Source organism: Capricornis sumatraensis, chromosome 2, assembly GCF_032405125.1.
Source record: "Capricornis sumatraensis isolate serow.1 chromosome 2, serow.2, whole genome shotgun sequence".
Classification (NCBI taxonomy): domain Eukaryota; kingdom Metazoa; phylum Chordata; class Mammalia; order Artiodactyla; family Bovidae; genus Capricornis; species Capricornis sumatraensis.
Window position 1 is genome coordinate 210,995,739 of NC_091070.1, and position 26,220 is coordinate 211,021,958.

Below are 26,220 nucleotides of genomic sequence, written 5' to 3' on the forward strand. Positions count from 1 at the left end.
TATAAAATGTAATTCTATATAATTAAAACAAAAATTTTCAGTAACTACATAAAGCATTCCAAAAAACTGAAGTGCATAAAAGACCTAGTTAAATAACCAGGAAATCCTATTTCTGAACAAGATTAAATGAACTCATGAAATTTATTTTATATAATAAAAAATAAATGAGGGCAAACCAGCTTAGACATATTCATTCTGCGTAAGATGGAAAAGACAGTGGCAATAACAATAAAAATAATAAAACTTACATCCCCAATGATTTTTGCTGTTACTGTTGGAACTGCACCTGATATGAATAAAAACATAAAATTTAGGATCTTATTATTTAAAAACTAGCATTAAAAGCTGATTTTTAGAAAATAAATACAAAGTTTTATAATAAAAATATGTATTTTATTTTATTCAGGGGAAGGGTAGAATCTAAAGTATTATACAAGAAAAAAAGATTTGGAAACTGTTACAAAAACACTGTTTAATGCCACAGTAGCACATAGAGAACCACCGTTCCTAATATGAATGTGACAAACATATGAAAATTATTACAGATAGAAAAAAGGTAGAGGACCACTGTCATCAACCTCAAAAAGGCTAAATGACTGCTGTCAAATCAAGTCATACCTTGTAAGACACTGTTAGAGTTCACTGTGGGCTGAGCAGCAGGAGCACTTGCTAATGATACTACATTAGCTATAACTGGAGTTGAATCTTTTCTTAGAGATGGGGGCCCTGCTGAAGCAGCTGGCACCATGGAAATACTTGCTGATTAAAATAAAAATAAGAAAACCTCATGTAATTTATATGAACATACATAGAAACCAACATCTTAAGATGGTTAAACAATGCTTTTAGGTTACAGTAAAATGGATTAAAGAGTCACTTCAAGATTAACTGTATTTTTTTCTATTTTTAAATTACTGAACCTTAAAAGTATTCCATGTACTTTCTCTTGCATAACTATGCATGTGGTATATAAAAAAGGCTATGTGGTTTAGATTCTATGTTCTTTGTTATAATCTTAAATGCTTTTCTAAAGAAGTCAAGATCTGTATCTTCAATTATAAAACGTTATCTGCCATTCTTTCCCATAAAGTTCTAACAGAGTTTATTTGACTAAATATGCTCAGAGAAAACTGAAAGAATTTAGGGCATTAATCTAAGGTGTTAAACAAAAAGGGATCTAAATGTTAATGTGATTTGAACAGAATGAAATCTACAATTCATGAAATTATTTACAACTGTTTAAAATTCTCAATCTGTGGAATAGTAGTTAGTCCCTGGCATTGACCTAAGACTAAAGTTTAAATTTACCTGCATTGTTCTGTGAAGGTGGGTCACACATACTTTGCTGATTACAGAACATCAAAATACAAAGCAGGTTACAGAAATGTTTCATTTCTCCCCGCCATTTCAAGGACTCACTGAGCTTACCCTGTCGCTTACAACCATCACATTTTGCCATCTGAAAAAAGAAACAGAAGACAGTAAAGAAGTAAGAAACAAATTATCTATGGTCTGATGAAATAAAAGGTCCCAGGTAACGAGTGAGGAAATCTGCTTAGAATTTAGATCACTAAAAGGAAGGTTAACTATCCTGGAGGGAGGGGCAATATACAGTAGGGGACTAAGAAGTACAAACTACTATGCAGAAAATAAGCTATAAAGATATGGTACAACACAGGGAATATAGTCAATATTTTATAAGTGAAGTATAACATTTCCAAATTGTTAATCACTGTACTGCACACCTAATACTTTAATACTATAATTCATCTTTTTTTTTTAAATGAAGGTTAATGATTCTGAAATTGGAAATTATTTATCTGTCAACAATCTTATACATTAAAAAGTCACATTATAGAGATGCCAAAAATAGCAATTTTAAAAAAGCGATATGGAAATAGTCTCATCTTCCTTAAACACGTCAGAAGACTATTTTAAAGAATAAGTGAATAATTATAATTTTAAATATTTTAATGTTTTAAGACATATGTCTTCTACAAGGAAATTAAAAAACAAACGAAACGTAACTTCAGTGACATTAAAGTCTTTTTAAATCCTACGTTACACTTAACACTGAAAATCATTAATTGCCCTTTATACTATTTGAAAGAAAAAAAGAAGGGAAAAATGTGCCCTAACTTGAAAAACCCAGGAACGTGAATCATATTTACCTGACAGAGCAAAACTGTATATTTGGACATGCATTCTTCACAACAAAACTCTTCTACTTTCCCCCCTAAATTATTCTGTACCAATTTGGGAGATGTCTGTAAACAATAACTGCACATTTTACAGTGATTTCCCCAGCGTTTTGCCAAGTCATGTTTATAAAGCAATTTGCAACCTAAAAAAATCAGAGAAGGTAAAATTAACATTAGAGAGAATAATAAGTATTTACATCTTTAATTTAAATGCCCTATGATAAAGTTTGCACAGTTGGGTTCTCACCAATTAGTAGATCAAGAAATCAATTTAGAGGATTGATGCTACCATTTTCTTTTTTTATAAAAAGACAGCAGAGCAAATATTACAGTCCATCATATATAATAAAAGTCAGTTTTGTTTCATAAAACTTGTTTTCTTTGGGTATGTGATCATACACTGGGTCACAATGTAAAATGTATGTTTTCTCCATGTGGTCAAGAGGTTTGAAAGTCACTAGACTAGGAGGTTAATTCTGCCTGGTTTTAGCGTAAAACAAAACATTCTAAACTTACAGTCATCTAAATAAGGAAGACACACTGATTTGCATATTCAGAAATATAATGGATGTTTAAAAAAAAGTATCATCTTAGGATGCTACAAAAATTTAAGAAGTTCCCTTCAGAAATAAATATAAGAACTAAAAGATCCCCATCAATCTAATAACATCAACCGTTTTTCCCATCACCATCATCTTTTGCTATATACTTTGGGGATCTTTTCCTTCATTTTAACATCTTTACAACATGAAGGATTATACCAGAAAAGAGTGAACAAGTATAAACAAAACAAAAGGTTTTGGTGTTACACACAAACGATGAAATAGATAAAAGTTACACAGTGACAGCTTAAATTATCAACTACTTTTGAAACAACCAACATGCTCGGTAGGGAAGATAATCTTCTATCTTTACCTTCACTACAGAATGACTTGTCAGCACCTGAGAATCGCACAGTCTCCTTTACAATTTTCTCAATTTTACAATATTCACACATTGCCATTACATTATTTATTTTCTTATATTCATCAGAACAATTTTTGCCACAGAACTGAAACATTTTACCCTGCAAAGAAATAAAATTAAGTACTAATTAAACATTTGGCTTTTATCTTGGGGAAATCTTTCTCTCTCTTACTTTCAAGCAAATAGTGTAATTTTGATAGGTGAAAAGCCAGAAGTAAGTTTACAAATAGATCATTTTATACCCAAACTCTCTATCATGTTCCTATACTTTACCTTATAGTCAAGAAGTTCTGGTTTTGTGGCAAAAAGACGGTTACAGTGCTGACACTTGAGTTTTACAACACTTCGTGCAAACCCCACATGTTGGGATTGGGCAGCAAGACGCTGGAGACCAGCCGCAGCAGAGCTGCTGATGGAAGTGGGAGAAACAGCAGAGGTGTTACCCCCTCCTGCTGACACTGTTGAACCTGTAGGGATGCTTACAATTACTTGGCCCTGAGACAAGGGCACTACTGAAGAATTCATTCCTGCTGGTTTGTTGAACAAATTCTGAAAGAAGAAACAAATAAAAAGATCAATCTACTTACTTTTTCAAGTAAGAGGTCACTGAGTACCTACCTATATCAAGCACAGTTCTAGGCACCTAATATATATTTTGTGAACAGGCAAAAATCCCTGCCTTTCAGTAGCTTATAACTGAATGGGGGGAGTGTTATTTACATCCAAAAAATAAAATAATTTAACTAATCATAATCTTTAAAGATAATATCCTCCCAATAGATAATAACAGTATCATTTAATTTCACAGGAAGCAATTAAATAACATGCGTCCAAATAGAGAGTGGACCAAAGAACCCTAGTTTATTTACTAAAACTGAGACAGAAATGTAGGCAATCCAGGCAGTTAGCAAACACCTAATAAGTTTACTTCACTATTGTAGGCTACTAACTGGCTGGAGAAAAGGAAGAGTCCTGAAGCCATACCTGGAAAGCTACCACACAACTGTAGCTGCAGAAGTTGCGTATACTTCCATCTGACATGGCTAGGTGATACTGAGGGATTGCTGAGGTTTTACAACTGTTACACTGAACTTGTACACCTTAGCAAATCAAAATAAAAGCTAATGAGTAATACATACAAATGTATACAAATGTATGAGAAAGTAAATAAGTATCATACAATACATGAAAATTCAAGGGCCAAGTCATGTTGCAGGAACTAAAATTAAACTCAGTTACCTCACATGTAGACAAAAGCTAACAATGTTAAAAATATTTCGGATAATTTAAAGTTGTCACAGTCTACACCCTAAAACTAAAAAATAACAAATCCTGAAATAAATCAGGTGTGAATAAGTACATTTAAAAAGCCCTAAATTCTTCTGGTAAGGAAGATGTACAAATAGGCAACCAAGTATGCAATCAAGATAATAGGTGATATTTTACAACACAGATCTGAAATATTTTAATTTGCATTAAAACCAATAAAAACAAAGCAATAATCATAATTTTTTCAACTATTACATTTATAAAGTTTATGAAACCAATATTACCTGCAGAAGTAACCATTTTAACTCTGTAAGCAGATAAGCAATTAACAGAACAGAAAAGCTCTGTCTTTCCCAAGCTATTGGTATTTTCAATCATTTCTGCTGAGGATCTCAATGATTTGCAAAGCGCACATGGTGTAATTTTGGCTGATTTCTATTAAGAGAATAAAATAACATTCATTTTTACCAAATTACAAGTGAAAGCATAATTCTTTGAAATGTTTATACTTAACACTGTTGAAATATTTTAAATTAATGGCTTCCAAACTTTTATGATTACAATCCTCAGTAAGAAATAAATTTTAGAAAATCACTCAGTAACACATACTTCTGATGTTTTGTATCTGTGTATTAAATAAGCAGTACATAAAACTGAAAAGTTTCATAATATATATCACGATAAGCTTGATATTTTTCCTTTCTATTCAACTTCATTAAAAAACAATGCTTTTTAGCAACTAATTTTGGGATCCATTGCAACTACAGTTTTAAAATCATTATTTTAGACTTCCCTCTCAGATTGTAAAGAATCTGCCTGGAATGTGGGAGACCTGGGTTTGATTCCTGAGTTGGGAAGATCCCCTGGAGAAGGAAATGGCAACCCACTCCAGTATTCTTGCCAGGAGAATCCCGTGGACAGAGGAGCCTGGTGGGTTACAGGTCTATGGGGTCACAAAGAGTCAGACACACTGAGTGACTAACACTTTCTTTCACTTCAAGATAAGCATAAGGGGTTAAGTACAAACTATTCGATATTACGTATAAAGTAAATTAGCTATAAGAATATACCATACAAAACTCCAACCAAACAAATCCCCCCCATTGTTTTAAAAATTACACAACAGAGAATTCATGCTCTTACTCTCTTCAAAACATTGGAAGAACTTCCCCACCAAAGGTGCTGCATATAGCAATGACATGTGAATCCAAGGAAATCAATAAACTTACCAGAAAAATTCATTTTCAAATATACTACCACTAACAATAACAAAGCACAGGGAATTCTCTGGCAGTTCAATGGTTAAGACTCCACATTTCCACTGCAGGGGCCATGGGTTTGATCCCTGGTCAGGGAGCTAAGATCCCACATGCCACATGGCACAGCCAAAAAATAAATTAATAATGATAATAACAGCAAAGCACACTCTCAGCAATAAAGTGAGAGGAAACTTATCCCAAGTGTCCAATATAGACAATGAAAGAATCTGTTATCTTAAGTTCCCACTCTGTGAATCAGTAGTAAATAATGCTAGATACTATTAACATGTCATACATTCAGGATAACTTATACAGTATATCTAGCACCAATTAAATGATTTCAAGATTCCTATGTAAGACTCGCTATTAAAATAAATACATGTTCAGGTGAGCACATTCTTGCAATCTGGAATGTCTTCAGCATCTCCAACCCCATTTCTCCTTTCTTCCTCCATCAGGGCTACAAATACAAACTTCATTTGTAAGAATTAGGTCAAGAGTTATCTCTGAAACTACCAAGCAGAACTGACCTTGCTTCTGCTGTGCCCTTCTGAATCCCTTAATACTTACATAGCATCTATACACAGTTATACGTATATCTCCCCAAGGAACATATAGCACCTCAAAACAGGAACCACATCTAATGCTTGTTAAATAAATTTAACAAGTATATAGAAGAAAAGGAAAGTAGCAGAAATGACCATCTTCAACATTTCAGGCTGTATACTAGGTGCTTTCTCATTCTTACTTCACATAATCCTGAAAACATCCCAGTGACATTGGTAGTACATATTCATTTATAGAAAAGAAAACGCAGTCAGGGAGTTTAACTACTTTCCCCAATATAAAATTCTATTTGAACAGAAAGTCTGGAAATCAAATCAAAATCTATTTACTTCTAAATCCACATCCTTTCTCTAAAGTACACACTAATAAGTGAAAAGTTTAATAGGTATCAGCTAAATTGAAAGTGATAAACTTAAGGCATTTCAAAGTATTTCTCCTCTTGTGGACCATACTACCATCTTCCAGTAGACTGAATAGAAGTAACTTTTAGAACTTGACACAGTATCAGGAAAACCATCTTTTGGACAAAGCAAACAAAGATGCTGGATTTTTTTTCCCATGTGAAAACAAAAACAAAGTGTTTCTAAGGAAGGATTGAATAGGAACTAACACTAAGTCTTTTACACATGCCTGCACATTAACAAGAAATAAATGGAAACACTAGGATGTTTAAAATTTCAAGATCATTGAAAAGTTTGAAGGACAATTTAAAAGAAATTTCTCAATCAACATTATTAAATTCACCAGTTTTCATAAACTATATAAAAATTTACTATTCTATGAAAAAGAATGATCAGTAAATGCAGTGAGACAGGAAAGTATTATAAAACTGAAAATGTAAAAAGTTCTTACTATCTTTCTTATCAATTTTAAAGTAGAATTTTAAATCAAAACTTATCAACAAAATATAAACAGTGTAAATAAAACTGCCAACACTGCTAATTGTCAGAGGAATACAAATCAAAACTATACCTCACACCAGTCAGAACTGCCATCATTAAAAAGTCTATAAATAACAAATGCTGGGGAGAGTGTAAAAAAAAAAGGGAACACTTCCACACAGCCGGTGAGAATATAACTTGGTGCAGCGCTGTGGAAAACTGTACGGAGGTTCCTCAGAAAAGCAGAAACAGAATTACCATGTGATACAACAATCCCACCCCTGTCCATACATCCAAACAAAAGGATAATTCAAAAAGATACATGCATCCCTACTGTCCACAGCAGCACTATCCACAGTAGTCAAGACATGGAAACAACCTACATGTCTCTGCACAATGGAGTACTACTCAGCCATAAAGCAGAACAAAATAATGCCATTTGCAGTAACACGGATGCAACTAGAGATTATCATACTAGGTGAAGCAAGCCAGAAAGAAAAAGACAAATACCATATGATATCATTTATATGTGGAATTTAAAATCGGACACAAACAAACCTATCTATGACACAGAAACAGAATGAGGGAGGGACACAGAAAATAAACTGATGGTTGCCAAGACAGGAGGAGGGCAGGAGAGGGATGGATTGGGAGTTTGGGATTAGCAGATGCAAAGATTAGAATGCATAAACCAAAATGATGAGACTGGGGATTTCTGGGAGATGCATTTTATTTTCTTCTTCATGCTTTTCTGCATTTTCAAAATACTGTTCAAAAACATTGAATGAAAAAAATTCCAGAAAGTTTCAAAAAAGCAAAAGAAACTGCTTCATGTCAGCAACTATTTACATGGCATTTACAATGTATTAGATATTATAAATAATCTGGAGATGATTTAAAGTATGCAGGAGAATGTATATAGATTATATACAATTACTATACCAATTTATACAAGGGACTTACACATTCTCAGATTCTGGTTTCCTCAGGGTTCCTGGAAGCAATCCCCCATGGACACTGGGGTACAACTAGTACTTACAAAGCTCCGTAACAAGAGTGTTTAATATACAAGCATTTCACAAATACTGTTTAGATGCAAAAATACTAACTAAGCTAATAATAAGAACTTAATACTTTTGTCACGTTTTCATAAGTAATTTCTACCAAAATAGATTCTTCTGAGGTGTGGTCACATACCTGCTTATATGCGGTGACGCATGCTGAACTACAGAACTTCTTAGACTGGCCCTCTATCTGAAGCAGGTGGCACTGTCCAGAGCCACTGTAGCAGTAACCCCCACAGTTTTCACAACAGTTCATGGTGAGATTGTTAGCAGAGCGAAACTTAGAGAAGCAGGCATCACTGCAAAGTTTATGTACCACATTCTGGTAATTAACTTCATGTCGAATCTAGAAATTATAAAGTAACAACTTAGAAACAACAGGCAAAGATCACCAAAAGCTGTCGTTCAAGCACAAATACCAGACTCTTTCCCCCAGTAAAGTAAAAAAGATAACTTACAACAGCATTCTTCTGACACATGCTGCATTTAGTTGAAATGCTATTTGTATTTATGGTAACAACAGGCTTTCTTTTCAGCTCATATGTTGACAAACACGACTGACTACAGAAATCTTTACTAGTGGTGGTATTTTCAAACTGGGCACTGATCACATCCTTTGGATTTAAAATGTCTCTAAAAATGACAACAAAGATAAAATAAGCCGCAACATAATTCACTTTTTTCCTTTTTGTCAACTAGAAATATCAAGTGAAACAAGGGCAATTAAAAGTATAGGGAAAGGGCACTGAAGTTTAAACCTGAAACCTGGGTTTTCTTGAATAAACTGATAAATCTCTTTGATCCTCAAGCTCTGTTGTATAAAATGAAACAAATACATGGCTTAGTTCACAGAACTGTTGTGAGGATCAGTATACTATGTTTTAAGATAAATAGTTATCATTTACTATCTCTAAGAGGAAGAATTATAGGAGATTCTTATTTTCTTTATTCAGGTCTCCTGTATGTTCAAAATACTCTTCAAATAACATTACATTTGAAAAATTTGAAGTCACTATCTTTCAAAATTAAGAATACATTTCAAACTACACAGAGCATATTCTATCAAGATTATATTGAACATTTTCATATCTAAGTAATTCAACCTGTAAGCATTAGTAAAAGACAATGAAGATTAAAACTGGGATAATTAAGACTCCCTACCATTCCACCCTTTATCCCACTCCCAAATCAGTCTTACTGCATAGAAGTTTATGAGATTAAGTGTAAACCATTTTCAAAACCAGTAGTTCTTTAAACAATGTCTCTGTCCCATGAGTATACACTCACATAATAATAAATAAACTGTTATATTCATTCTTACATTTTGAACAGATTATACTAATATAGTACTTTTTAGAAAAGATTACAAATATCCCTGTTTCAATAAAGGAAAGCAGTAAACACAGTGGGATTCATCACAATACTGTAATTCGTAACACCACACCTCATCTTCCAATACTTAGAGCTTAACACCACTCTATTATCTGCATTTTCTAACCTTTTATAGCTATTTTTAATTACATTTTAATTTATTATATTTCATTTATAAGGGTATTTAATGAGCAGTTATATTGAGTCAGGGACTAGCCCAACCCTAGGCCAAGTAATGGTACAAGCACTCAAGGAGCTTGTATACTGAGACAAGCACATAAATGATATAGTTAACACTGTAACAGAAGTATTCTTAAAATAGTATAATAATTTTGACAAATATATTTATATACATAAAATGTACTACTAAAGTATTAGACAAGATGTGACATGAAAATTATATTTTATCTGAACCTTAAATAGGTGTTTTCTAGAAGGCTAAGGAGGTAAGCGTTGGGGAACAGCACGGATCAAGGCAATAGAAGCATAAAAGCAGCTATTTCTCCCGGCTCTCAGTATGTTTAACATCCAGCTGCATTACATTTTGTTGTTACAGATTACATCTTATGTCAGAATGAGAATGAGCAACATCATTTCAGATAGCAAAAATTCAGAAATGGTACAGACAATCCTGAAACAGTTACTTCTTTGCGTGCCATTATATCTAGAAAACTGATCTATGGGTATTAACTAACACAAGTATCCTTATCCAAATTATCTCTTTTAAATGTTGGATTTGATGACAAAAGCAAAGACAGGCAAAAATGAAGACAGGATATGTGGGAGAATGTGAAAAACGTTTTTCATATCTGCCTATTTGTTGGATTAAAATTTCACCTTACTCTAGTAATGTTTGTTTCTCTATATAATTAAAACATGAAGTAAATGTCAAAAAAATCAGAAAGTGTAGGAAGTGAAATTGTTACATCCTTATTACTAATGAAATCTAAAGATTAAATGATTAGCCAAAATATATTCAGACTTTAGGTTAAATTCAAGATGCTAAGAGATTTGGTTAATAAAAGACTAAAAAATAAAATTGTTACTCCAGTGATGTAGCTTCTTTCAACCTAAGTGCTGCTGCTATTATTTCTACCAGTCTACTGGCCACCTAATGTGAAGCGCTCACTGGAAAAGACCCTGATGCTGGGAAAGACTGAAGGCAAAAGGAGAAGTGGGCAGCAAAAAATGAGATGGTTAGACAGCATCTTCAACTCAAAGGACATGAATCTGAGCAAACTCTGGGAGATAGTGAAGGACAGGGAAGCCTGGCAGGCTGCAGTTTACGGGGTCACAGAGTCGGACATGACTTAGTGACTGAACAACAACATAAAAACAGCAGTAAGCTTATCAGAAAGGAAATCTTTTCTATCTCCACCTATTCAAATTAAAGTAAAAATCCTTCTTATAGGGACTGAATTACAAATTAAACCTATTTGACTAAATGGACTATAAGGGGGGAAAAGGAATATGCCAAAACAAGCTGCTTAAATGTGACACTGAGTAAATCATTTAACTTCTTTGACTCTAATTTCCTTATAGTTAAGGCACAATTTATATCAATAATTTTATAATCAGATAAACCAGACTATTCCAAACTGCTGTAATGACTGTGTAATCAAGAGAGAAAAAAAGAGAAAGGAAAAGTGATGAAACAGAGATGAAAGAGTAGTTCAGAAAACGAAATGAAACAGAAAACAAAGGAAAACAAAACTAATAAAAATGGTTGGATTGAGATTGAGTGAAAAAGGTACTCTGTAGTAAAAGAAAGGGGGAAATGAAGACAGAAAATGAAAAAGAAAACCTGAGGTGATAAGCAGGCAAGGAGTACCTGAAAAAAGACCAGAAAGGGGCAAAGGAAGAGCAAAGGGTTTTAAAAAAGGTAACAGAGTAAGTGAGGGAAGAGGTAGAACAGTTTAAAGTCAAAGAATGACAGGCTGAAATTTATGTTTGGGTAAGACCAAACGTTACAAAAGAAGAAAATGTAATCTTAAAAATAATTAAACAACGTAAGATCAAATAAAGCTAAGGGATGACATGCAGGTAAAAATAACCATCTCCAGATAATGGGAGGTCAATACCAGAGGTCAAAGAGATAAAGTGAATTTAGATAAGAAGAACATGTATGGATAAGAATTAAAAAACACAAAAAGAGGGCACACATTTTAAACTTCTATGAATGGTCATTTTGAAATTCACTGATAAATCATTGCAATAAATATCTATGACTATTATTATGAAAGGAGAAATCATTGAAATTTTAGAAAGTGCTGACTGCTCAAGAACTAAATAAAGAAACATAAGAGGAAGTCACATGAAATTTTTTCATGGCAAAATGGGAAACTGAAAAAAGCCTCATAAAAAGTCTAATTCTCAGGTTGATTAACCTTAGAAAGATGATGAATTTACTAAAATACAGTAATTAGATACGTGGTCTGTAAGTATTCATTTTTTAAAGCATATTTCATAATTCAAACATTATAAATAAAGTCTACTTTTACTAAATTTAATTTGAAACATAAAGGAATGCAAATATAACTTCTGGAACATCTAACCATACTCAAATTTATTTTAGAAGTTTCTTTCTATATGCCTTTTCCAACTGAACTAGAAGAGGGAGCATCTTTTTCCCTTTCTAGTCAGAAAAGGCCAACATCCTTGTATTGATCTAAGTACTGATACAAATAAATCATAGTTTGAGTAGTTTAATAACAGAAGCCAAATTGTTTCAGAACAAGAGCATTATTCATCTTCTTCTGACTTATTTAAACAGTGTCTAATGACCACCCTGCAAAATTAGTTCATATTCCTCAAATGATCCTAAGGTCATAATTTCTTGTTATTAAACACTGAAATGTAACCTTTGAGATACTTCAGAGATACTGAGAAGATAAAAATAAATATACTGGAATCTAATTAAAGTTAATATGAAAAGTATTAAGTGAATTCCAACTATGTAAATAAGAAATACACACAAGCATTAAATATTTGTTGGATTTAAGTGTCTATTGCCTACAGTTATAAAATACTTCAGTCACATATTACTCTAAGTTATGCAGTTTTGTTTTATAAAGCATCTCAACTAACAGGGATGCTAAAATGTTTCAAAAGAATCTCTTATTATATAAAATGCACATTAATTAAAGTTAAAAGAAAGCTGAGCACCTCGCATCCTGTAAGACTGAAAGCAGCAGCAACAAGTTTGTAGTGAACAATGTGTGATATTTCTCAAAAAACACAGAAAAGTAGAAAATTAAACAACACACAAATCAGAACAAAGCATCTTGAAAGAAAGGAAACAGAAGATAAATTAGAATTCTGCTATACTTTGAGCAACTTGAGCAAGTTTTCTTAGTGGGAGGAGGCGGTGGGCGGGCAGGTGGAACTGTATATCCAGTGAGGCACAATGTAGAGCAGAACAGCTGAGTAGACCCTTTCCTCTGATAAGCAGTTTGCCCCTTCTGGAGGATTTTTTTACAACCAGAACAGGAAACTCGAACAGCTGTGGCTGGAACTGAAGGAAGCATTTTATTCATGCCAGATGATGCCAGTGAAGGCTGAAAGCCAGTAGTCAACTGTGGAGCTTTAAAAAAAAAAATTGAAAAAAAGTTTTACTTTTTACCATGAATTTTAAGTAGGCATCCTTTCTTTCTCTTCTAGAACTAGTTTTGAAATCCAAAACTAATTATGCAATACACAATTAAAGCCATTCTAAACAGACAGAGAGAACTTCCTAATTTACTAATATAAGTAGGCACTTCCTCTCACTCACACTGGTCAGAATAAACAAACGTGATTCATTCATTCAGTTGTTTCTTACCAAGAGGACTGCCACTGACTGAAAACACAGCGCTAATTTTCAGTTCCCCCTCTTGAGTTTTTTGCTGTTGGCCATGACTATACTCCTTTTAAAAAGAAAAATAAATAAATATGTAAATAAAAAATGAATACATTGTGTCTAAAGAAATCGAAACATTCAAGACATTTTACTAAGGCTATACAAGGTTGGAAAACGTTTACTACATTAGTAAGAAATAGCAGCAAGCAAACTGAAATTACAATGAGGGTATAACAGGTTTATACATGCTTTGAGTTTAAGAGGTAAAAAATCAAAGTAGCTATCTAATTAGCCTACAGCACTACTAGATATTCACAAACTACTGTTTAATTCTCAATTTACTACAGTATTTTACGTATTTATACTTATAAAAGTAATACACACTATACAAAATTTAGACAAATAGAAATCAGAAAAAAATTCTTACAATATTTCCATTACTCCCAACCAACCAACCACTGTTATTCTTTTGGTATATTTCTTTCCAGTCTTTTCCCCTCCAGTATGTGTTTCTTAATACAGCTGTAATTATGTTGAATATACCATTTTTATAAAGTGATTTTTTTTGGTCACTTGAATCAACTGAATATTTGCATATTACCACACTTTACTCCAAAATAACTTCTAGTGGCTAAGTATCAGTGTTTCTAAAGGCAGATTCCAAGAATCCATGAGATCTATATAAAGGTACTCTAAGCAGTATGAAAATTCTAAAAAAAAATTAGAGTTTTTGAGTAATTTTTTATTGAATGAAGCTTATTTTCAGTCATGAATAATCACATATAACTGAGTTATACAAGTTTATAGTACTGTTGTTAGCTTTTACAATTATATTATTGCATTGTGAAACCTCTAAGTAATAGATTTAACTTTTGATCTGAAACTTGCAAAACCCCAAAAGATGTCGTATTCTTGGAATTCTCAGGCAACTCCAACATACTCCCTTTTCTGTGGCAACAGGTGTCCATACATTACTCAAATTCAAGAAATACTGATATATATTATTTAATAGACATAACAGATTACAGAAGGATGAGACTGGAGTGAGGTGAGGCCTTGCCTCAGGTATAAATTAAGGCACCAATTCTCAGTCATATTTTTTTTAATGCAAAACTCCATGATAAAATATCAAAACTTTAAATAAGTAAAGACAGGATACCATTACTAATTCTTCCCTTGGTCTCAGTCTCCAATTTGATGATAGTCCTGTATGGCACTGAAATTACAAAATCACAACCGAGTGCTGGTCCATTTGTTTCCACACATTTGCTTTAATCATTAATGCCATGATGTACATCTTTGTGAATGCTAATACATTCATATTTAGGATTATTGCCTAAGGAAATAACCTTAAAAGTGGAATTACTAGGTAGATAAGTATATAGTAAAGGTTCTTGGTGCACAATGACAGATTCCTTTTTAAAAATTTAACTACATTTATTCTAGCAATTTGTGAAAAAAGCCACTTAGTCTTTTCCCATTCTTGCTATAATTTCCAATTTTTTCAGTATCCATTTACAAAAAAGCACTATAAGGTAATAATATTAACCTCCTATAGCATCTGTTATCAATATTTCCTCAATATGTTCTTTCAGTTAAAATTTTACATACTGAAGTTCCGATGTTTATGCCAAAAAATCGATGGTTTTAGCTTTAGCAATTCCTTCTGTTTCTTACAAAGGGCTTCTCCTGGGGCTCAGGCAGTAAAGCATCTGCCTACAATGCGGGAAACCTGGGTTCGATCCCTGGGTGAAGAAGTTCCCCTGAAGAAGGAAATAGCAACCCACTCCAGTATTCTTGCCTGGAAAATCCCACAGACGAAGAAGCCCAGTAGGCTACAGTCCATGGGGTCGCAAAGAGTCGGACACGACTGAGCGACTTCACTTCACTTCACTTCTATTTCTTACAAAGTTCTACTTCCATGATAAAATGCTAAGAAAATGCTCTCATTGTTTTTATAGAGTCCTTTAATCCAGAGGTCAGCAAAACTTTATCTGCAAAAAGCCAGATATGAAGTATTTCTGACTTTTCAAGCCATGCTATCACAACTACTCAACTCTGCCCTCGTAGAGCAAAAGCACCCATAGATAATATATAAATGAATGACTGTGGCAATAACCAATAAAGCTTTATTTACAAAAAGAGTATACAGAAAAACAAAACAGAAACAAAGAGGACAGGCGGGATTTAGCCTGCTGCTGGTAATATAATTTGCCAACTCCTATTTTAACCCATTCAGGATTTATTTATTTTGATATATAATGAACATTTTTCTTTCTCTTTCTCTGAATAGCTGGTGAATTCCTTTCACTTACAATTAATTTATCAAATTCCTCTAAAAATACCTCTTTTGTGGCAATCTTTTCTGCATCATTATCAGGCTACTACTCTTACAATTTCACACTATCCTAATGAAAATAACGTGAGATGCTTAATCATTTGATAGTCTGCCATATCTCTAATTACTAGAATATACATATAATATAATGTGTGTGTGCATGCCTATTTATTCTTCTTCAAAACATAAGAAACCATTGATATTTCATCAGAATTGTATCAGAACTATATTTTACTTTGGGAATAACTAATTTCTTTCATTTTCTAAAGAAAGTCTATCCTTTCATTCAAGTTGTTTTGTATGATACAACACTTTTTAGTCACTTTGCTATAGGAAATAGTGTGTCTTTTCACTGTATTATCTAGGTGGGAAACTGATTTATAGAAATACTGCTCTGCTTTACATAACTAAAATTCAACTAGCTACTCAACTAAACTTTCATGAATTCTATTAACTTTCTAATAAAGATCCTTACCAGCAAATGATGGTAATTTTGTCTCCCCTTTTCCATTATTTCTCCTAATTTCTTTAACATGCGTTGGGTCGAAAATCCAGCAAGAGTTAAATAATATTGCTGACATTTATAATGTGTGTTCATTTTTGTAATTATTAACAGAAGGTTTCCATCATTTTACTTTTAAATTCAATGACTGTTATTGATCAGAAGTAGGTATTTCTTTACCTGATCAAGAGAGTATCTATTTTAAGAAATGTATAGTGAATTACATTGAAATTTTTTTTGGCATCTATCTATCTATCTAGTCTTATTTGACCTGTTGATAAAGTTATACATTAAGAGATTTTCTAATACTGACTCATTCTAACATTCCTACATTATATAGGATATTAAGGCATATTACAAATAAAAATCTTTTCTAATCTCAGAAAATTCCAGAAAGAAAAAATCACTATTCATGGGTATACTTTAATGGTCTCCAATCAGCTCTCTTTCTCAGTCTATGACAGTTATTTAAAACTTCTGATATATTCCTTAAGCCTCAAGTACATATTACTTATGTAACATAGTAAAATACATATATATCTTAAGTACTCTGCTTGTACCCCCCACAATGCTTTATGTTAGCATCCTCCCAACAATGACTGATTTCACAAATATTTAATAAGAAATCAAAGACTAATAACTTGAGAAGTGAAAATCTTATGACCCAAAAGCTCTCAGAAGCAGAAAAACAGATGTCAAAACCAAAAAAATCCTTTACTAGTATCTTTACTTTCCCTTTGTTTACCATAAAGTATATATCACTATTACAAGACAGTGTTTCAGAAATGAAAAACCCAGATTCTATAACCACGTTAACTTGACATAGCTAAAAAACAAGCTACAACATCATTGCATCCTACTTTCCACAACTATGACTCACTATTATCACAATTAACTGATTTGCTTTCCCATTCTAATCCATTTATTTCAATGAGATTATAGATTAGCTCTCCTTTTATTATGAGCAAAAAGAAAAAAATCTTTATTTAAAAGTAATATTTACTGAATTCCAGTTTTTAGAATCTATAGAAAAGGGGAAAAGAAAAAATGAGAAACAACTTTTATTTATAGAACAAAGTCTGGTAGACTAATAATAAGGCCTTGATGAAGGCCCCTGATTGGCTCCTTCCTGGCCATATGGCTTTGAATAACTTATTAACCTCTACAAACCTCAGTTCTCTTATCTATAAATGGACTTAATATCATCTACTCTGGCCTTTTTATTCTGAGGATGAAACAATGTAGTACATATAAAAGTATCTGTAATTGTAAATATTATATAGAAAATACAGTAACAGGCAATAGGATTTGAATGAAGAAATGCAACCAGGAGGACAAACGATGCTATGCCAGTAACAAAGGAAGGAGTATGACAACTGGCAAACCCAGAAAATTGTAACTGAAGAATAATCAAGAGCAATTGGGAAGAAGTGGATAAACATATATAAACATATTTCCATATCTTAGTGAGTTATATGGGAAAGTAAAAATACTAAGACTAAAATGAATTGTGTAAAGTGGAGAATAAGGAAGCAAGTTGAAACAAAGCTACACGTTAAGCAAAGAGAAAAGCCAAGGGAGGTTTCTACAAGGTGTCAGAAGCTAAAGCTATGATCTTATTAAGTCAAGAGAAAAGTTATTACAAGTAACTGATGGTCAAAAGTAAAGACTGACCACAGCTGTTAAATCTATCAGTATTTTATGAGCATTAGGTTAATAGTACTGTTTCAGAATGATTCATCGGAACTCCTTCCAACCTATTTTTGGAAATGAAGAGTGATAAACCATTAGGTAGTACTGAAAAATGAATAGAGATTTCCAATGGTCACTGAGGAGAAATACCTAAAAGAACAGAACAATGAAGAAGGAAGCAAGAGAATGGGAGAGGAAACAGGAGTGGGGAGAGGAAGTAGGAAAGAAAGGGAGAGAAGGGTAAGGAAGGGAAAGGGAAATAAAGAATCCGGTATCCATAGTTTAACATGAGGTCCCCTGAGGAATTTCTAGAAGAATGATGAAGGTCTGATCCCAAAGGATTGGTGTAGCTGAAAACAGAGAGGACTTCTCAGAGAAAACCTAGCTTTACCCACTCACGCGTTGGAACTTCCTTATTTTGGGATCAGCATAAAGAACGCTTCTAGACCTTATGCCTTGGACTTACATTCCTGCTTGGTTCTCGAGTCCAGTCAATCAAGTGGTGAGCTCTTACGGAAGTTCTTCCCCAAAATCATGATGAAACTTCCTATTTGGTATTTTATAACACATTATTACACTCTGAATAGTTGATAAAAATGTAGGTATTTCTGGGTCCTGACAGTTCCATCCTATTGCTGTTCTCTAGTCACTGGAATATCTGATTGTTTTCAAAACAGTAATACAAATAACCCTTCCTGATGCCCCCTTCCCTTAATGTATGTAGTCTTTCCTATAACTGTCTTTCATCTCAAGGAGTGTCACTGGGTCATGTACAGGGAGAAACTGATGTCTCTGGTACCCTGACAGCACTGCGATTCCTTATGGATTTCTCGTGTCCAGATTGGGGCATGTAAAGGATGGAGATCTGCTCTGTACAGACATAACTGTAGTCTTCTGAAATATACACTGCCATATGGATCTCGCCTAGGTGTCAGGACATTTCTTTATCTCTAATTCAGATATCTCTATTTTGCCTGCTTCTATTATCATTCTTTCAAACTTCTACCACCTTCTTTGTAGCTACCACACTCATACCCATCCAACTCTACAGCTTTATCATCACTACCCTATACAGCTACCTTCCACCGGGCACCATGGAATTCCTGTTTAATTAAGGCATCAGTCTGACTCACATAAATCACTTATATCGCTTGCCTTTTCCTACTCTAAAACAGTGGTTCTCAATACCAGAGGATTTTGTCCCCCAGGGGACATTTGGCAATGTCTGAGGGCATGGTGCTACTGGCAACTAGTACGCAGAGGTCAAGGATGCTACGAAATATCCTATAATGCCTAGGATGTATTGCCCCTCACTACAAAGATCTATCTGGCTCAAACTGTCAACAGTGCTGAGAAACCCTGCTTAGAGACATCTGAGTGAAAAACATCTCTTCCACACAGTCTCACATTCTCAACCACCCTAATATAAAAGAAAGGGAAAGGTAAGCTTTCTCCAGATCAAATGTCATCTCAAAAAAACAGCTAATTCATGCAATCTTTACTTCTCAGCTTCTGCACTCACACCATCTGTATAAAATACAGAACATCCTCAAACAATTGCTGCTATTGCATATTCATCCCCTGGTCCTTTTCTATATTCTTAAATGATTACACCGTCTTTATTCTGTTCCAACCACTGCTATGTCATTAACTGCATGGATAACTTCACTGACTTCAGGATTCACAGTTACAGGAGCTCTCCAACTTTCATCTCCAGAACAACCTTAAAATAACAGAGCTCTATCCCTACCCTTTTTACTCACACACCTCAAAATTGGAATCCTGTATCACCCATCAAAGTCTCCTTTATCTTCAACCCACTGATCTACAGAACTGGTTCCTCAATCAATTAACTCTTCCAAAGATAACCTGGCCATTAATCCTTCCTGAAAAACACTTAAATCTTTACATACTTCATTAGCAATAACTGTAAAAGGCTTATTACTACCTTAAATAAACAATCACACCATAAACTCATAAACCTCCATAAACTCCAGCCATGTCTGCTATTATAAATCTCAAATCCTTGAAGACTCACTTTCCCTAATCCTTCACTGAAACTGTTAAAAATCACAGAACAGCATTATTAAGGAACAAAGTGAATTAGAAGCCTTAATTACTACTTGAAAAAAGTTTCCTGTAACTCTGGTTGATTCCTTAGTATTATTCTTAAGATAATTCAATTTCCTCAACCTTCATTAAGAGTCTCCTCTCACCCCATCCACAAAACACTTCTTAATCAAGAACTTCCTTTCTTGAATGAATAATTCATGTGTGGAACCAAAAAAAGGGGGAAAAAAGGTGAAATGTTTACTTGAGCATTGTCAGGTTCATCTTTAATTCTGTCTAGTAGTCCCTGCTGTGGTGCCATTGCTTTGTCATACTCATCATCCAAAGGTTCTTCTTTAACTCTAATATTTGATGCAAAGGAATTTCCCAGTTCCGAACCAATGGATTCTTTATTGGCAAATGGATAGCTGGAATCCTAAAACACAATATAAAGGATTAATAAATATTCAGATTTTTAAATTATTCCTCTTCAGGTTTAACACCCAAAGAAAAGCTCATTGGAAATGAAGAACTCTATGGATGTTCATAAGAGTCCCTATGCTTACAAGTAAATGTGATCTATGTCCAAATATCAAATACAAAGAGAGAATCTAAGAGCAAAGACTTCTTAGCACATCTCCAAAGATGTCCTTATCCAAATAATAAAGGAAATGTTAAAAAACCAGTGCTCTACCTAATACATACAGTTACAGTTTAGAAAATCACATAAAGAAAACTTTGACACTTGCCACAGTTACAGCAATCTACATACACACTGAAAACTTACCCTAAAGTTTGTTTCTGGGGTTTGTGGTAAATGGGTATGTAATGTTTCTTCAACTTGATTAGCTATTGAAAGAAAAAAAACAAAACAAAACAAACATATGTATATGAATAACAAATCTTACAAAGAGAGACCTAAAAAGCTATTACTTGATAATCACCTCTCTTTCCAACAAAGATGCTCATTAGAGTGAAAAGGGTACCAAAAAATACCCACAAGGTAGTTTCACTCAAAATAAACAATCTGGCCCCACCTAGCTTTTAGCTTCACCTCACACTATTTCCTTGCTCAAACCTAAATAAAGTGGTTACTTTATTCACCATGTTCTAAAAATTACTTAAGTTTGTTCTTCCCCATCTCTGCTTATATCATTCCAAGTCCCCACTATCCTAATCTTTACACAGTCTTCCAGATTCAGCTCAGTTCAAAAATCACCTCTCCTCTAGAAAACCTTCCCTTGTCCACTAAGTTAAAAATAATTTCTCTTCTAAGAATACCTAAAACACAGTTTCAGTTATTTCAAAGAAATATTATTGTACTGCTTTATTAAAAACTCTTCTACCATTGTCTTCAATTATAAATTAAATTTTATGCTATTCAACTGGTCATTAACACTTCAACTACTTGACTTGTCCGTTCTGCTATTAGACATTATGTTCCCTGAAGATAAGTACCCATATAATTTATTCCTTCTAGGCATACTGAAAATACATTAAATAATATATACTGAAAAATACAGTATACCCTTGTACATAATGGATACTTAAACTAATTGTTCTTTATAATGATACTGATTTGTTCTATCATCGTTTTCCTAGCACTGTCAGAAGAAATAGTAACACAAGGACTAGTATATTCAACCTTGCTTTCTTTCACACCTATTGAATATTTATTGAAATTTTACTATTTTCACTACACCAGGTTAGGCCCCAAGAACACAAAAATGAGTAAGATACAGTCCGGCCCTCAATAAACTCTCACACTAACAAGTAAAGGCAAAACAAACAGCTATGATACTGTGTGATAATTACTATAAACAAATGAGGCATAAACAAAATGCTATGGAAATATAGATGCGGAAACAAACACTCTTGATGCAGCGAGATTAGGGATGACCACAGGGTAGAAGAGGTTTATGAGTTAGGTATTGTCAGATAAGAAGCACTTTTACAGGCACATATACAAGAGAGAAAATGACATGCAAGCAAATGGAACAGCAAGAGAAAAGAAAGGCATAGAAATAAGAAAATGTATATATTCAAGAATGGAACTGAAGCTAAAGTATAGGGTATGCTGGGCAAAGAGGCTCAAGAGGAGTCTTAAGAAACTTTTAAAACATAAAATAGAAATGATATCAAAAAGGAAAACCCTCCCTAAATTGGACTAATTGGTGGGACAGCAGTTTGAATTAGTGCTTACAGCACAAAGAAGTTAAATCCAACTTCAGGTTCCAATGTTCAACCAAAGAAAATGAACAGGTGATTCGAGTATCTTGCCTTCTCATCAAAATATTGCAACCAGGGGAGGGAGAAATGAGGTTTAGAGCTATTTTTCAACCATTTATACCATTACCAATAGTTACTGGGAGAAATTCAGTCACTCTGCAAAGAACAAGGATAAAAGAAAAATGACAAGCTTACAATGAATTTAACTGTTCACACTTTGCTTAGTATCAGAAGTAATAAAGCTGTATTATTATCAGTATGTTGTTATTTATTGTGTTTTATGGCTCTATTCCAACAATTATTACCTGCTTTATCAAAAAAACTGCTTTTCAACCTTGAATCCAACTCTTTATGGGGTTTATCCAACCGTTTTTCACGTTCATGATAAGTTAGGTCTCTATTTTTCTCCTTTCCAGAAAATGTCTCTTTGCTGTTTTCTCTTACTAGACTAAAATCTTTCCGTATTGATTTAAAGACAGAAACCTGATCAAATTGTTTAGGAAAGTCTTTTTTTAATTTATTTTGAATCTGTATTTCATTTTCATTGTCTGATTCATGCTGTGTGACTCTTCTCTCTACTTCCAAGCTATCATCAGTATGAATTGAAGAAACAAGATTGTCCTTTGAACTAAAATCCTGTTCATCCTCATTGTCACTACCAACGACTGGAATTCCTGCAAGATCCCCAGAGTTCAAAAAATAATCATCTTCATCCAGCAATGAATTTTCAGATCCTGTTTGATTCGGCATTCCATAAGACATGCTGTCAAGGGTAGGAGTTAAGTTGTGGTCTATATCTTCAGACATTTCTGTATCCATGATACCACCACCTTAAAAAGTAAAATACTGTTTAGACAAATGATAGTGCTAAAGATGACCATATTTATAAGGTCTGTCTGGCATTTAACAAATTATATATATTTTTTCTTTTCAAACAAAATATAGATAATAATACTGCAATATTCAATAGGTGTGACAGATATCCCTATCTGACAGATAAGGAAACAGGGACATAAAACTTGAGAAACTATTTTAAGTTAGAAAGAAAGTCAACGCAATATAGAAAGAAAGAGTACCAACTTCAGAATGAGACATCTGTGTGTTGGAATCATAGCATAATTACTGAAAATCTATGTGATCCTGAGAAGAAACTCTAAGGCTTCCTTATCTATAAAACAGTATAATACTCACCTTGCAGATTAATTTGTGGTGAGGTTTAATGATAGTATGTATAAAGGGCCTACTAACACAGAGACTGACACACAGAAGGGAATATGAAAGTGATAATTATAGTTATCATAGAGACTATTCTGGGGAGCTGAGATTAGAACCCAGTTCTCTGACCTCAGAGTCCTAATTTCCCTACACTAACCCTTAATAAACACAGCAGTTACTGTTTACAGTGGTGAATATTAAAACATAAAAATAAAATTTATCCAAGCCAGAATAAATATTAAAAATTGTTTACTGTTTGAACTACATGCTCAAGTCTCTCCCATTCCAAAATAAAACAAACAAGAAAACTCAGTCCTGTATTTCTTTTTCCTGCCCTAATTCACCTTTCTTTCACAAACTGCTAGGGGAAAAGTTTACATTGGTTTGTTTCTACTTCATCTCCCAGTCATTAACCCCTTGAACTTATTGCAGTCTGGTTCCCAATTTCACACTGGAACCTCTCTCATTAAGATCAATGATTTCCGCATGGCCAAACTCAATTATTCTTTCAATCTTTATGTGTCATATCCCTCCCAGATAAAATACTTTGGTTTCTTTGACATGCACTATTTTCTATTTTCCTTACTGTTCTATGGAGAAGGAAATGGCAATCCACTCCAGTACTATTGCCTGGAAAATCCCATGGACAGAGGAGCCTGGTAGGCTACAGTCCATGGGGTCGCAAAGAGTTGGACACGACTGAGAGACTTCACTCACTTCACTTACTATTCTATTAATTTATTCCATTCTTCTCTTCCTACTTTATGTGTTCAATATTCCAATTCTTTTCTAATTTTATATACTCAGACCATTTTATTCACCATCATAGCCTTGACTTTTGCTGATGACTTCCCAAATGTTTTAGCTTAGAACTTTCCTCCAAACTTCAGATGTCTATATTCAACTAGCTTCTATCGGACCCCTAAGAACCTTCAACTTAACACCTCTAAAATCAAATTCATCATGTTCCCATTCCAAGAATACTTTCTTGTACTTTATTTCTGTCACTTAATTAATAGCAATGCCAAATCAGCAGACTGATCAAGATTTTTAAAAAAGACTCACTCCAATTTTCCTTTCTCTTGGGACAAATTCTGTTAACTGTATTAATATCTCTTTCAAATCCATCTCCTTCTTTGGTACCATTCCAACACTTCACATCTCTTCCTATTGACAGTGCACTATAACTCAATCCACAGGATATCTAGCAGGCAACCATATTCTTACAAATCCTGCCCTCAAACCATATTTAATTGGTCCATGAGCAAACAAACTAGAACTGGTGAAAACACAGAGTGAAGCAAAAACTGAAAATATTAGTGGCACCAACAGCTTTGCTTTTATTTCATGTGGCTGGATCTTCAAATCATTCCCTGAGTTCCATGATCCAGGATAAATTTCTCTTTTTGTTCAAACTGATTTGAGTTGGATTACTTCTAATCAAGTCCTAACTATATAATATAGGGTCCAAATGAAAGCTTTCTTCAAGTTGCCCCCTTCATAAAGATATCAGAATTATCTTTTGAAACCATTAACCATTCCACATTCTATCTTCACTTGAAATCCTTCAAAAATATCCCTTGGCCTAAAAGTACTCATTCATTCATTCAGCACCTATTTATTAGGAAATCGCTTCATGGTAACTACTCTGCTAGGTTCTAAAGGATATGATGATGAAAAAGATAGCTATGATTCCCTCTCTTTAGACAACTAGAGAAACAGAGAAAATAATAAAATTAGAAAATCACCATTTTCATGTAACTAATTGATTTTAAATAAAGATGGTAAACTCATAGGAATTTCCGCAACTTACTTTCACATAGTATAACACAGAGAAAACCATGGAGGGACGAGAAAGTATGTACAACATCACAGATATTCACTATACTATTCTTATTCTTTAGACTGTTTTATTTGAAAATTTTCCCAGTAACAGAATAGGGAGAAAATATAAAGAAGCAGGGTGTTAAAACACACACATAGTGAGATAAATTTACCAGATCATAAGGCAACCAAAGGTCATGGTTATAGCCTTCTCTACAGAAGTTTATCCTTACTACTTGACCACATGGTATATACTCAGTAACTGTTTAACGAATGAAAGAATATGCATTCTTGTGATCAACATTTTAATCTAAGTACTACAGTATGTAAGAAATCATCTAAAAAGTAATATTGCCAAGAGACTTCCAAAATCTTTATGTTTAAATTCAGGATATGATATTGGGAGGAAAGGGGAACCATCTGAAAAGAACTGGATCTCTAACTCACACCAAAATAATGTCCAGATGTATTTAACTTCGAGACATAAAAAAATAAAACACCACTATTAAAAAAAAATGGAAGAATTATTTTTAGGGAAAAGCCTTTCTAAGAATGACACAAAACCTAGAATAAAAGACTGACTGAGTAAAAGAGTAAAAGACCAAGTGTAATTATAAAAAATTCCTAACGAGAAGGAAACATAAGGCAAACCAAAAGATCAAAGACAAAGCTGTCAAAAACATTTTAGTGCACTTTACATCACAACAGATCCTTTCCCTAATGGATGAATATCGGACTCTTAGTTCAGGAAAGATGCCAAAAACAAATACATTTATGAAAGCAAAGGATCTAAATGAACATTTCACAGGAAAGGAAACACTAAGGTTGAACTTTGCTCATAAACGAAATACAAATTAATAATGCAGTTAAGGTTTTGATAATAGCCTGGCAGCTATGCTATTGGCCAAAGCTGTCAAACTATGGCCCAAGGCCAAAAAATACACAAAGAAGAGTG

General features: G+C 33.6%; 1 protein-coding gene across 1 annotated transcript in view; it reads right to left on the reverse strand.

Annotated features, from left to right (window-relative positions):
- Window positions 1-23,048, reverse strand: part of ZMYM4 (zinc finger MYM-type containing 4) — a 73,386-nt gene extending 50,338 nt beyond the window's left edge. The window contains exons 1-15 of the mRNA XM_068961881.1: window positions 22,532-23,048; window positions 20,785-20,846; window positions 20,263-20,433; window positions 13,399-13,483; window positions 12,906-13,161; window positions 8,666-8,840; window positions 8,341-8,553; window positions 4,721-4,871; window positions 4,152-4,267; window positions 3,441-3,716; window positions 3,117-3,267; window positions 2,172-2,344; window positions 1,309-1,459; window positions 619-759; window positions 249-286 (exon numbers count right to left, since the gene is read on the reverse strand). Coding sequence (XP_068817982.1) covers window positions 249-286; window positions 619-759; window positions 1,309-1,459; window positions 2,172-2,344; window positions 3,117-3,267; window positions 3,441-3,716; window positions 4,152-4,267; window positions 4,721-4,871; window positions 8,341-8,553; window positions 8,666-8,840; window positions 12,906-13,161; window positions 13,399-13,483; window positions 20,263-20,433; window positions 20,785-20,846; window positions 22,532-23,045 — 2,673 coding nt within the window. The 5' untranslated portion in view covers window positions 23,046-23,048. The remainder of the gene's footprint in view (window positions 1-248; window positions 287-618; window positions 760-1,308; window positions 1,460-2,171; window positions 2,345-3,116; window positions 3,268-3,440; window positions 3,717-4,151; window positions 4,268-4,720; window positions 4,872-8,340; window positions 8,554-8,665; window positions 8,841-12,905; window positions 13,162-13,398; window positions 13,484-20,262; window positions 20,434-20,784; window positions 20,847-22,531) is intronic.
- Window positions 23,049-26,220: the final 3,172 nt, after the last annotated feature.